Here is a 15,495-nt window from a genome sequence, read left to right on the forward strand (position 1 = left end):
TACAAGCATTCTGAAGACTGAAGTCCTTAAAGATGCAAGCATTTTGAAGACTGAAGTCCTTTGAAGATACAAGCATTTTCTACATTCAGAGAACCCAGAGAGAATTCATCAACAAGCAGAAGGCTCCCAAGACTCCTGAAGTTGCACTCCTAAAAGACAGAAGACCCTTGAAGACACAAAGACTCTTCCAAGACTTCTACTTCAAGAACATTAGGTGTTTTTCTTCTCAAGTCAAACACATTCACCCAACTAAGAAAGAATCAGAGGATCAAGTACTAGAGATCAAACCACATCGCATCAAATCAACTTCAACATCAACACTAACTCAAGTTCAACTCCAAGAAACAAGTTTCTCCAGAAGCTTCATGCGAACACTAATCCTTCAAGAAGATCAACCCAAAGCCAATCATTCAAGAAAATCAACAAGCCCAAAGGCCGGTCACCCAAGAAGATCAACAAGCCCAAAGGCCGATTATCCAAGAAGATCAACAAGTCCAAAGGTCGATCGTTCAAGAAGATCAACCAATTTAAAGATTATAATTTATTTTGAAAGCATCAAAATACCATGTGTTAGAGATTATACTCACTTTCTACAAAATTAATACAAATAAAAAGTTCAAGTTCCACGAAATAAATTTCTCTTGAAATTCGTGTAAACAGTCATGCCTAAAAACATTATTTTCTTAAAAGAAAAGAGCATGTTTGGGAGACTAACACAAAAAGTGATTTTGAAAATAATAACAATAACACTTTAAGTACTCCGGGGCTTTTTGTTCAAGTGGTTGGTGGGGGAAGCATTTTAAAATGTAAAACCAAATATTTTTTTCTAAAAAATTATTTTGAAAGTTACTAATAAATACATTCTTAAAGTGGTTTTAAATAAAAAAAATATATATTCATTAAAAGTATAATTGCAATTGGTAACATTTTTAAGAATAATAACCAAGTGTATAACATCATTTTAAAAAATTGCAAATATAGGATAGCATTTTTAAGAATAATAACCAAATCTATAACCCCATTTAAAAAAAATTGTAACTATCAGTCACCATTGTGCGATCCAGAATTTGTTAAACTTTCTTAACAATTCTTATAAGTGTAACCTTTCATTTTGGGCCCTAGAATTCTGCCCCCAACTGTAGGGAAAAACCGATTGGGACATGAAACTAAAGTAACTCTATCCATGACTGGAGTTTGAATAAGTGTCATGTAAAAATGTCATCCTTTAAGGGGACACCCACGGTTCCACCAGGCCATGCATGAAACTTTTCTTCAAACTAATGAGAGAAATCGAGGGATGTGTTGTCACACGTCCCGCTCCCACTTACTATAAACACTCTCTCCATTCACCTTGATATTGATCCATATAAATGTCACCCTAGGGGACACCCATGGTGCCTTGAGGCCGAGTATAAATCTCATGGTGTGAACCTTAAGGAGAAACGTAAAGAAGATAAAATGAAATATCATATACCTCATTTTCCTCCCACTGAGTGTTTTACCTAGGGTTAATTAACTTAGAAAAATCTAGCTTAAACAATTTAGTTTCTTTAGATAAAATGAAGTGATTGTTTAAGTTGCCCAAAAACAACATTTGTCTTTGGATAGTTAATCAATTTTGATTAATATCTATTAAACTCTTTAATAAACTTTAATCAAACTTGCCAGATAAGTTCGGGTGTTACGTTTCCATCAACTTAAATACCCTAGCCTAGACAGAATTCTCCTTAGACAAAAGGTCCCTTATAGATATATTTGTTACATTTTTAATATTTTATTATGAATCAATTTAATCCTATTAAACCGATTAAAAGATTAAACTTAGATTTCTAATCTCATTAGAAACATGATCTTAGGTCTATCTCAATCATATTTTAAAACAATTTTAAAATACGAATATAACCTAAGGTTTGTATGCAACTCTGAATTATTTATTTTAATTCTAATTTCATGTAGTTATAACGATTATAAAGAAATGAAACAATTAAAACTGTATATTGCATACTTTAACATTCTTTAGAAATTATAACATTAATAAATTTAACCTAAAGAGGTGTCATGTTTCATACAATTTCATTTCATTGCTAATATATATATTACAGTTATATAATAAAGTAATGAAACATACAATAGCATACTACCATACATACATCAAATGTATATTATAATAATTATAATATAAATAATGCATGAATATGCTATTAATGCATGCATACATATATTATAACATTTATACTATATGATGCATGAGCATGCTATATTAATTAAATCATGTATAAACATACATTATAACACTTATAATATAAATGATGCATGAAAATAAATGCATAACCTTACAGTGGGTTTTAATTCTATATGATATATATATATATATATATATATATATATATATATATATATATATATATATTATACAAATAAAACATAAATCACATGTACATTAAAAGAGCATTTAATGGACCGGAATTGGACACCTATGGTAAAATAAAACTAACTATTACATAAATAATAGCCATCCGGTTCAAAATAGGTGAACTTGGCCTTGAACCGCTTCAACTATACTAGAAACCGGTCTAGATGACACCAAAATGCTCGAATTGGAGAACCCACGAACCAAACCGGATTGACAGACCACAAATCACTCACTGGCCGCATTGTACTTAAAGACCACGAATCAGGATCAGACCATCTGTAGCAAGTCACAACACTTGTAACTATTCTACAAAATGGGCTGCATCCGTAGCTTTATCAAGATAAGGTTTCTTCCTATATCCATATACTACAGATCATTTTGGTTATCACTTAAGACATGATCTACTTGTATGTCACCATATACATGCTTAAGTTACATAATGGCAACCAGGGATTTTAGTTTATTGATTTGTGGTAAAGCAAATTAAAACATCCAACGTGAAAGTCAAGTAGTGAAGAAAATACCATATATTATACATCATAAGTGTTCATACAAAAGTGTTTACAAACCCTTGCTACGAACCTTCTTCACGAACGACTCACAGAGTTAAACAACTTTGAAATTACAAACTTAGTAGCAGTTAATAATGCCAAAAAATGCACGGGCCTTTACAATTAACTCGAAATGTAAAAGAATTTAACAAACCAGAGGCTTCATCCCAGAAACTCCATTAATCATACATCCACAAACGATTTAACAATTAAACAGAGAGTAGACATGCTTTTACCCACCGAGAATGTAAATGCAATTCTTTGCATCAATGAATTTGGAATATCAGAAACCTGGCTCTGATGCCAATTGAAGGAACTCTTATACAAGAGTACCTATGAGTGAAAGCGGATCTTTCCAAATACATTGTGACAGAATTACCACATTTACATTCAAACAAACAGATATGCATAATACTGTAAATTAACGGCATGCTTTAGAAATTAAACTACCAAAAGAACAAGGAAACTTACCAGTTGAAGACTTTTTCTTCTCGGAAAATCTCATTTTCTCTACGAATGGATGCTCTAGCTCTTGCTAGAAGGGCAAGCTTTCGTTCACCAGCACTCGGTCGTCTACCATGAACGGACTTCACACGAACAAACGAAGAATGGGGACAACACCACCATTTGGAACACTTAGTATTCTCGATGTGAGAATCCAAAGAGTGTGCACTGTTCGGATTTGGTAGAGGGGATGAGAAAAAGATATCGTATACAGCGATCAAGCAAGTGGGAGAAAGTTATGTCTATCGTATAGACAAAGTGCTTGATCGTTTAGATGATGTACACGATCGTGTAGGAAAAGGGTAGCGATCGTCTACACAATCGCTTAGTAAATACTCGGCACTAAGCGATCGTTTAATAAAATGTGAGCTATCGTTTAGAAAGAAGCGCGTGGGTGTAAGCGATCGTCTAGTAAACTCAAGCTATCGAATAGTCTCTTATTTTCTAAGCTATAGGCAGCTAATACCTTTGCGAGCAAATAACCGTATTCTTTGCAAAATGAAAACAATTTTATTTTATTCTTCAGTTACGAAAACCGAATGGAACTTCCCATTAACGCACAATTAGGGAGAAAACGGCGGCCAATTATCCTATAATTGTCCAATTAAAAAATAATAAATATATAACCTATAGTTTAATATCATATATCAACCATAGTGTTTTCTCCTCCACTAGATATAAATCATATTTATATCCAATTTCCTCCAATTAATGTATCTTATACATAAAGTCAATCATATCATATATAATTAACCAGTTTAATTATACCATATATAATCGAATTCTCTTTTGTCAATTTGAACATTTTAAACTAACCCAAAAACTTATTCTCAACTTAAATCCATTGAGCTACCGAGGGGACCTTATGGACCTATGGCTCGAAGCTCCAACGATACGTGAACATCTGCCTAAACTCTTTAGCCACGAAATCCACCATCCGTTAACTGTCAAGCATTTTACTAAAGACCGACAACTGAACTCTTCTTACCATATATATATTTTTGTGTCCATCGAATATAACTAACCATCAGTACGATAACTCTTCACAGATGCTTATAAGTACAACTGGACTAATTTACCGTTTTGCCCCTGTAGTTACATCTAACTTCTTAAGTACAATCGATCCCTCTAATGAACAATACAACATAGTCCTACTATGCGTGAACACCTTTTGGGCCATGAGAAGGTGTATGGTGCCACATCGTTCAAGTCCTAGGATCATCCCTTAAAGAAGCAATTTATCTTCTTACCCTTGCTTCGGAGAAGAAGTGAATTCCATCTTGTGTAGCTGAGTTCTCAGCTCCCAACTCAGACGATTCTCCAAAGTGGTAGGTTTGAGTCGGCGAACTGGTCACTCGTACCCATGAAAATCAAAGGATCGCCCTCAATGGCAAGAGTTTCCAACTCACTCAAGATTGAGGTCATATTACCTATGGTCATCCTAGTGAAGTGAAGTCTCTGTCATGAATGACATTATATAACGAGACGTTAACACTTCGTGGTCAGGTCTTATACTAACTCTTTGTATAGGACGCCCTCGCTCGCATGTCCCCACATGAATGATCAGGATCAGACCATCTGTAGCAAGTCACAATACTTGTAACTACTTTACGAAGCAGGCCGCATCCGTAGCATTACCAGGATAAGGTTTCTCTCCTATATCCATATACTACAGACCATTTTGGTTATCACTTAAGACATGATCCACTTGTATGTCACCACATACATGCTTAAGTTACATAATGACAACCAGGATTTTAGTTTATTGGTTTGTGGTAAAGCAAATAAAGCATCCAATGTGCAAAGTCAAATAGTGAAGAAAATATCATATATTATACATCACAAGCGTTCGTACAAAACTGTGTTTACAAACTACAGGACACAAGACTTTAGGACATCATCCCCAACACCTTAGACAAAGGTCCCTTATAGACAATTATTTAATAAATTTAACCTTAGTCTTTTCAATTTAATCCTATCAAAAAGAAAATAAAAGATTAACCTATTTCTAATTATATTAGAAATATTTTAACATAGGTCTAGGTGAATTAATTTTAAACCATTTAAAATTAATTGAAACCTACGTTTACATGCAATTTTTTTATATAGATTTTAATTTTAATCATCAAACTTGTAACACTTATAAATTTAAATAATTAAAACCTATAATCATGTATATCATGAAATTAATTAAATATAACATTTATATTTATTAAGTAACGTCATGCTCAATGCGATTTCATTTTCATTACATAATACAACACTTATATTATAAACTCATGGAAATAAAACACATTTATCATTCAACCATATAACATAACTTTTATACTATAGTATGACGCATGGACATGTTAATGATGCATGCAATCATATAATATAACATTTATATTCAATATGATGCATGAGCATGCTTATATATTATGCAACTATATAATATAAAAATTATATTAAATATGATGCATGATAAATGTTTATTCTAAGGTAAGATTTTATATTATATGGCATAGATTATGCAACATATAAAATTAAACATAAATCACATGTAAAATTAAACAAACAGTAAAATTGGACAAAAAATTGGCACTCTTAAAAATTAATTAAATTGGTATAATATTTATATTAATTTAATTAATTAATAAATAAATAAATTACATAAAATTAAAAAAATATAGGTAAAAAACTGCAACTGCACAAAAACTGCCTCGAACCCATGACCTCCAAATCGTTGGACGCACGCGTGTGACTGTCTTGAAGCATTGCAATGCTCGATTGGAGCATAGCAACACTGGTTTAGAAATTGCTCCAGCGTTGTTACGCTCGGTTGGAATGTTGCGACACTGGTCTGAAAAATGTTCCAACGTAGCAATGCACTGCTGGAGGGTTGCAACGCTGGCCCTTTTGTGCTATAGCGTAAAGGGCGGCATTGCAATGTTCTCCCATTACACTCTAGCACAATTCTACTTCAAAACCAGATCGTTCTTGCTTCAGAATACATCAATCTTCTCAGCAACACTTGCATCACATCAACTCAGACTTATAGACACGATAGCAAGAATTAAATGCCAAAAACAATGGGCTTTTACACATTTAAACAATTTAAAGCAGAAAATCTAAAATGCCAAATTTTGAAAATATTCAGTTTGCAAACCAACATTCAAAATGTAGTGTAATACCTACCATTTTTCTAATATTCGATTTGGCTCTTGTACCAATTGAAGGGATGGAATCCTAGTGCAGAAACGTAAGAACACCTTCGTATTAGTGAATTCTTTGTAAAACAAAATGAAACCAGAGAAAACACATAACGATAATCCTAAGCATGCTTTCTAACGTATAGAAAAGAAAGGGGAGAGTAAACACTTACTTTTGAAGAAAGCTTTCTTCACGTGCTCCTCTCCTAATGATCACGAATTCGTCCTCCATGTCACAAGACCTTCTTCCATGAAAACAGTAAAAAGACAAAAAACTCTTTGACACCACCATCGAAGTGTTCTTTAGTATTCTCAGGTTGGGAATCAAGATGGAGTTGTGGATTCGTCTATTTAATTTTGGTGAGGGAATTGGGAAGAATTTTTTAGAGAGTTCTTGAGAGAAGGAGGAAAAATTTTGTAGAGGGAAAACCTTCACTGTTTTTCACGCATCTCTCAAAACCTCCTCTATTCCTGTATATGAGAGAGATGAAGGGATTTATTTTCATAACTCCCTTCATCACGTAAAATATTACCTTTGATTATATTATAATATTATAATTAAATTAAAACATGATATTATATCTCATATAATATAACCTATAGTTTATATTATATCATATATAATATAATCTACCTTTACATTCTCTCATATAACCTATAGTTTTAGTATAAATCATATTCATACTAATTTTGACTTATAGTTTTTATATGAATCTCATTCTTAATATTTGAGTCATATTCAAATATTTATCTTTCTCATTAAACTTAACATTATAATGTATCCATATACGTTATATTAATTGCATCTCATACAATTAATTTCTTTTAATTAATTTGAGCAATTAAAAACTTAATATTATAATGTATTCATATACATTATATTAATTGCATCTTATACAATTAATTTTTTTTAATTAAGGGTAATTGCAATTGGTAGCATTTTTAGGAATAATAACCAAGTGTATAACATCATTTAAAAAAATTGCAAATATAGCCAAGTCTATCGGCTATAGACTTCTATTGTTGATAGACTCCCAAGTCAATCAGCGATGGACTTCTATCATTGATAGACTGATATGGTCTATCACTGATAGACCCCTACCAATAATATGGTCTATCATTAATAGACTATTTAAATTTAGCCATATTTGTAATTTTCTTTTATATTATGTTATATCTGTCTAATACTTTGGGTCTAATGTCTATATTTACAACTGTCCCGGGACCTTATGGATCTAAAGATTAGAAGCTTTAAGTGATACGAGATTAATTAGTTAAACTCTTTAATTAAAATTAATCAACATTCATTAACTATTGGTCACTCCAATAAAAACCGATAGTTGCACTCTTCGTACTGTAAATATATTTCCGTATCCATTGGATATAACCAATCAAGAGTAAGTTGACCCTTCACAAATTGCTCGTAACTACAGCTATGTTAAAATTACCGTTTTATCCTTTAGTTACATCTAACTTCTAAGTACCACCGATCCCTCTAATGCGTAATTAATTATAGTCCAACTAAAAACTAGACTCTTCTCAGGCCAGTAAGAGTGTGAGATGCCTCATTGTTCAAGACCCGAAATTAGCTCTTAAGGGATCAATTCATCTACTTATCCTAACAATTAGAATAAGTAAATTTCATCTTGTGTAACTGTGTTCCCAGCTCTCCACTTAGACGAATCCCCGAAATGGTAGCATATTGAGTTGGCGAAACTAGCCACTTTCACCCATACAGATCAAAGGACCGCTCTCATAGGTAGGAGTTCACAACTCACTCAAGATTAAAGTCAAGTTACCCATGGTCATCCCAGTGAATTGTAAGTCTCTTCAGGTAACGGTGTTATAAAGAAAGACCAATCATTTCGTAGTCCAGTCTTATACAAACTCTTTGTATTGGATATCTCATTCACATGTCTCCAGATGAATGACCAAGATCAAATCATTTATAACACTTTACAACAATAGTAATAATTACAAAGTGTGTAGTATCTGTAGCGTTACCAAGATAAGTTACCTAAACTTATCAATCTACTACAGACCATTCAAGTTATTACTTAAACACGATCCACTTGTATGTCATCACATACATGTTTAAGCTACAATAAATAACCTATGATCTTAGATTATTGGATTTGGGTTAATACAAACTAAATGGTAAAGAAAATAACACTTTGTTTTATTAAATAAATAATTTGTGTACAAATAATTTACAAACTATGAAATCCACAAGATTTAGGACATCAATCCCAACATATTATGTCTAGAGAGAGCTTTAAAGAGAGATTGATTGTTATTATTATTATTATTATTATTATTATTATTATTATTATTATTATTATTATTATTATTATTATTATTATTATTATTATTATTATTATTATTATTGTTGTTGTTGTTGTATTTAAAGTGAGAATCAATAATTCGAGAGTGTTTTAGAGTTTCATTGTAATCTTCTCTATAATTTTATTGGGAATGACTTATAAGATCTTGGGCATTTGATCCATTGTAAGTCTATTGGGCCTTTTGGCCCATTATAGGCTCTTACACAGAAAAGAATCTAGTTGTACTACATGAAACGGAATTATAAGTTAGAAATTGTCTGTATATATTAGAGTTAGTGATAAAGTTTCTCACCACATATATGCTTCAATTGAATAGATGAATAGATGGGTTCAGATAACTGTGTTTGCACGTAAATTAGTATTTGGTAAATTTCAAACGTAAATGATAAATATATTATAAAATAGAGATAAAATAAAAATTTTAATATTCAAAAAGAGATATGAGATGTTGTAGGAAGGTAATCTCAAAACCTACTCAATGTAGTTTATTTTAGAAACCAACAAAATTGAGAAAGCGACCTACTTTGAACTTTGTCCTTCTGTCTTTCTTTTTCTTTCTTCTTCTTTTTTTTTTTTTTTTTTTTTTTTTTTTGTATTTTTTCAATTAGATCATTGATGTACTCAACCATTTTTTAAAATTTTCAAATCTAAAAGATAGGGATAAAAAGTTTTGGATTATATTAAATAGAAAACTAAATTTTATATCTATTAGACCAACTAATTTTAAAAACTTAGAACATATTAATGACCTGTTAAATAGGGAATTAAAACTTAAGAGAGACTACATTTTTAAAATGTCGGAACTTGAAAGTTTAGGAAGGTAACTTTTTAAAATACAAAATAAATAAATAAGATATAAAATTATTAATCTTTTTTTTTGCTAACATATTGGGTGAGGAACTGAATCTCTAACTTCGAGATCGATAATACAAATTTATACTAGTTGAACTATGCTCGTGTTAACATTAAGTAACCACCTCTTTTTTAATACAAAATAAATCTATAATATATTAAAAAGGGATATAAGAGAGGATTTTTATCTTTCAATTTTACCCTTCATTTCTAAACAAATGCCTATTATATTCTCATACCTTCTACCCTTTTGTGATTGTTACGAAGAATTTTGACTATTTTTGTTTTTTAATTTCGTCGCATCATCACATTGAATCAATTTAGTGTGTAGTTTTTTCTTAAAATATTATTCTCCCCATTAAAAATAAAGTCTCAAAGATTTTCTGCCACAATTAACTCATTCATATCCATGATAACATTAACCATAAATATATACTTTTGAGTTTTTTTTTTTTTTAATTACTTTCTTTCATGTCAAAATATTTACTAATTAAAATCAATAAATATTCCATTAAAATTTAAATTTTATAGTAAAAATTCATGTAATAAAACTTTTAAGCATTTGGCACATGTTTTTCAACTAGTTCTCATAAGTGAGAGAGCACATTGCATTGGAAATAAGAATGCCAAAAAAACAATACCATCGCTATCTTCCAAAGTGGAAACTTTAACCCCCCAATAATTAGAGCATAAAGTCTGAGATAAATAAATAAATAAATAAATTGGGAGCTGATTATATTCATAATTCATATTATATTATCCCTTTTCCAATAATGCTTATTCTCGTAATCCAACTTAAAAATTATCCTCACATTAAAATAAGAAAAAAAACTTAGGTGAAAATTGATCCAATTCCACTTGAAGAAATTAATCACCTTCGCCTTAAAATAATTTCAAAAGGAACACATTACATTTGTTTTCGTTCAATTCAACTTTGTCTTTAATTTTGTGAGTTCCATAAAATTCAAAAAGGTATAGTAAACATGAACTTATAATTTTATATTTTATAAGTAATATATTTAAATATTTAAAAACTAATTTATCTTTTAGACATAAATTAGTTTGACATAATTTATGTCATAATTTATCTTTTATAATTTATGTCATAATTTATCTTTTAGACATAATTTTAGACTAATTTATCTTTTTAGACATAAACTAATATAAGTAATACCATTCCATCCCTATAATTTAAATTTGGAGACTTGTAAAGGTCAAATGTCTAAGAACTTTTAATAAATTTTAAATTTAATCTATAAATATATTATGAAAATGCTAACGAATAATAAAAAGATTTTTAAAAAACCTATAGTAAACTAACTAATTTTAAGGCTTAATTTGTGATTGCTATATCTTTCAAAATAATTTTTAAACAGAAAAATCACATAAAGTAAAATGAGTTTTTTTTTGGGGGGGTAAATTTCAGTTTTAAACTTGAAAAATCATATTGAGTTGTTTGCATCTAAATTATTTTGATAAAAGAAAAAAAAAATAGTAGTAAAAATTGAAAAGTGAATAGGGTAGTTTTTTAAAAAATTAGTTAGGGAAGCTGATTTGATATAAAAAGAATATTAGACCATCACTCATCTTTTTACCTCTATTCAAACATAGTTTACAAAATGATAATTATTCTTATTGATAAAGAAAATAATAATAATAATAGGAATAATTAATATTCTATGAGGATGAAACAGAATTAAATACTAAAATTAAACATGACTAGAATTGAACAAGTTAAGAATTAAGAAGAACCAGTCTCACAATGGAAGTTGAAATTGAGTTGAGTTGAGTTTCATTGATGATTTACGTTGCTGACTGTTTTCTGAATGAAATTCTTAACATCTTTAATCAGCAACGAAGCTTCCGGCAGTTCAGGAATGGTGTAAAATGCATGAATCGCCTTCGGATATTCGACTAATTCCACTTCTTTTCCGGCGTTCTTCAGCCACTCATAGTATTTTCTATCCCAATCTTGCAACTGATCACATCCTCCTACGATCACAAGCGTCGCCGGAAACTTCACGGCCGAAATGTTTACACCGTCCGCTCCAAACACGTGCGCCGCCGGATGTTTTCTGTTCGATCCATCAGGCAAAAACGCCTTCCAGTACCAATCAGCCCGCTCCAAATTCAACGTAGGCGACTTTGCGAATCGGATCTCCGATTCGGTCCGCTCCTCTCCACCGAAGAACGGTTGAATCGCGATCAAGCCTCTGATCTTCACCTTCTTGAAGTCGTAATCGCCAGATCTGACTACGACGTGGTGCGCTATGTTTCCGCCGGCGCTATCTCCAGAAATAAAACAGCGGCCGAAATCAGATTTCTCCGGAAAAGCACTTGAATCCAATTCGTCGATGAACTTCAAAGCGTCAAATTCGTCCTCGTACTGAGAAGGATAGCGGTGCTCGGGAGAGAGGCGGTAATTGACAGATACAACGATTGCTTGGAGGTTACGCGCGAGTTGGCGACAGAGAATATCGAAGGGAAGGAAATCAGAAGAGAAGAAGACGAAACCGCCGCCGTGAAAGTAGATGAGGATGGGCATGGGGAGGTCGTCGGAAGTGGGGGAAGGGACGAAGAGGCGAAACCAGAGGTTACGAGAGGGATCGATGACGGTGTCGCGAGTGAAGACGCCGTCGTGAGCGGCAGAGGAAGCGGAGACTTTGGGCTCGAAAAGAGAAATGAGAGGGCGATTGACGGTCATGTTGGGGCGGCAACATTTTTCAACGATGACGGAGCGTAGGCGGAGGAGGAGGCGGGATTTCAATGGAAGTTTCTGGAGATTTTGGAGTGGTGGATCGCCGTCGGCCATGGCAGCTCTGCGGCGGAGTTGTAGAGAAAGAGAGTGGGTGTAGTGGGCGAGAGTGACGAGATGGACCAAATTTTAAATACCAACATTAAAAAATTAAAAATTAAAATAAAATCTCTTTCTATAAAACTTGTTCCATGACAAAAGTTATTATTCGATGTGAATCATATGATTTTTAAGTCCTTTCATAATTATTTGATTTTGTTAAATTAAATTTATTAACATTACTTCTATTTATTTTGAGAGATTATAATAAATTAAGTTGTTTATTCTTTTCAAGTCAATAACATTTTAGTAGGATTGATCATTCTATTTTGTGAGACTGTCTAAATCTTAAACCAAAGAACTAACTATTATTTCAAGAGTCTTTGATTTTAAAATAATATGTCTAACTCAATTTTTAGGATTGAAATTGTATTGATTTTAGGGTTTTAATGTTTGAGAATTAGAGGTTCACATACTTAAAATGTTTTTTATTTAAGTTCAGTAAAACTTTTATATCAGTTACAATGCTTTATTGTTTATTTTCTACTCATGTTTTCAAAAATCTAAAAAACTAAGCTAAAATTTGAAAACTAAACAAATAGTATTCAATTTTTTTTTTCTAGAATTTGAATAGGAATTCAAGTGTTTATCCAATATAGGTAAAAATTATAATAGATATATGGAGAGAGAAAAGACATAAATTTCAAAAACATAAAAATTAAAAAATAAAATTATTATCAAATGGGTTTTAAGTATTTAGTTTGTATTTAGTAGAAAAGTAAGATCAAACGTTTAAATCTTTGTAAGGTAATAAATACGTGGAACTTAGAATATGTTCCACTTATAAATAGATAAGACATTATTGCTTTTAAATGCGATTACATATGGCCATCTATTTTAAGCACAGATAATTAAAAATTGATTTTAAAAACTGATGATATGTAATTGTAGGAGGAAATTTATAATGATATCAATTTTTTGGAGTATTTACCCTTCAACAATATCATCTCACATTCTTGTGAAAATATGGAGTGATATAAATAAATAAATAATATATATATATATATATATATTTCTTTTCTTAAAAGAAATGGAACATATTTGGGAGACTTAACACAAAAAGTAATTTTGAAAATTTTATGGTAAAAAAAAATTCTTGTGTAAAATTTTCCTTATAGTTGAAAATTGGAGAAAATTCAATAAATTTTAGTTCTTACAAGAAATTAAACTCACTTAAATTTATAGGAAAGAAGTTGGAGATGAAATTGAGTAAAAATAAATAAATTAACATAAGTTGAAGGATAAAAAATAGAATTGATAAAAAAAGAAAAAAGAAAAACTATGAAAAATTTACAGTAAGCTAATTGATAAGAAACTTACTAAAAAAAATCCAGTAAATTTACGAGGAAAATTTCAGTTGGATTGAATTTAAGTTAAAAAAAAAAAATGGGCTAGCAAAAATTTTTATGGTATTTTCACTATGTGGGATTCCAACTTAAAATCTAGGTGGGAAAATCGAACCTCTAACCTCGAAAACGATATTATGAACACTATACTAGTTGAACTACACTCATATTGATAGATTGATGGAATATTGGTAATGGATCTTCTACTAACATTTATTCAAATCATTGATCCCTGTGAAAAAAATAAAAAGGAAAATCAAGCCCCTCATCTCCTAGATCTCTTAGTGACTATATGGTTGGTATTCTAATTGCGAAAGGTTAATTAGATGTGCCAACATCGGAGAATATCTTCTTATTGGATGATGATGCCTATTAAAAGTATATATAAATTAAATTGGCTCAATCAGATGAATTTGAAGTCTTTATCTTCGATCCATGATAAATATGCAATAATGAATTATCCATTATAGTAAAAATCCAAGATATTTTATGAGACTTGAACAGTATGTAGTTGGCATACAGGTGGATAATGTTCAAGTGATAACCTAAAGTGTCTGTAATATACGGATAAGATTGGGTGTCTTATCCTGGTAATACTACGGATATAGTGACAAATGATGTGATCCAAATTGTTCGTGTGGAGACATCCGAATAGGGGTATCATATACAATGAGTTTGTATAAGATTGGGTCACGAGTTCATTCATCTTTATTTGTAATGCCATTAACTGAAGAGATTAATATTTCATAGGATAACCATATTTAACTCAATCTCAATCCCGAGTGAGTTTTGAACTCTTGCCTACGACAGCTTGTTCTTTGATTTGTGTGAGTGAGAGCGGCTCGAGTTGCCATCTCAATAAGCCTACCATTTTAGGGATGAGACTGAATGGGGAGTTGGGAATATAACTACACAGGATAAATTTGCTCATTCCCGCCTTTAGGGCAAGTAGATGAGTAGTTCCCTTAAGTGTTGATTTTGGGACTTGAACAAAGGGTATTCTAAAGGAATCAAATTCCTCGTGGAAGTGTGTGAACACCATACATTTGGAGTTCAAATTTGAAAACATGAAATATAAAGAAATTAGACAATACAAACATGTTAAGCGTACAACTGAGAAGAAGAAAAGAGATCGTGAAAAACTTATCCTTGGAGACTCATCTTCACAGTAATTCATCTCTAAGTCACGAACAGCCACGGTCAAGATCTCTCTCCAAACTCTACGTACAACAATTCTCCCTTTGAACAAGATAATGCACTTTCGAACATCATTCAATAAAACCACTTAAAGCCTTTGCTATTCTCAGGACAAGAGATGAAGACGTGTGGATTTTTTTAGTGTTCTTGGGAGTAGGGAAATGCAGATGAAATTAAGAGAGATCAAGAGATAATTTCTTGTGGATTTTTTCATGTTATGCTCTTCTCCATTGCCCTGTATT

At 31.4% G+C, this 15,495-nt stretch overlaps 1 protein-coding gene across 1 annotated transcript; it reads right to left on the reverse strand.

Moving 5' to 3' along the window:
* Nucleotides 1-11,500: 11,500 nt before the first annotated feature.
* On the reverse strand, nt 11,501-12,756 carry LOC120083420 (probable carboxylesterase 18). Its single transcript, XM_039039178.1, has one exon. The coding sequence runs from the start codon at nt 12,666-12,668 to the stop codon at nt 11,649-11,651; it is 1,020 nt and encodes a 339-aa protein (XP_038895106.1). The 5' UTR covers nt 12,669-12,756; the 3' UTR covers nt 11,501-11,648.
* Nucleotides 12,757-15,495: the final 2,739 nt, after the last annotated feature.

The sequence above is a fragment of the Benincasa hispida genome, chromosome 8, assembly GCF_009727055.1.
Source record: "Benincasa hispida cultivar B227 chromosome 8, ASM972705v1, whole genome shotgun sequence".
NCBI classification, from domain to species: domain Eukaryota; kingdom Viridiplantae; phylum Streptophyta; class Magnoliopsida; order Cucurbitales; family Cucurbitaceae; genus Benincasa; species Benincasa hispida.

Bases quoted from the DNA above. Each gene is read 5' to 3' on its own strand.
- LOC120083420 (XM_039039178.1), bottom strand. From the start codon at position 12,668: ATGGCCGACGGCGATCCACCACTCCAAAATCTCCAGAAACTTCCATTG.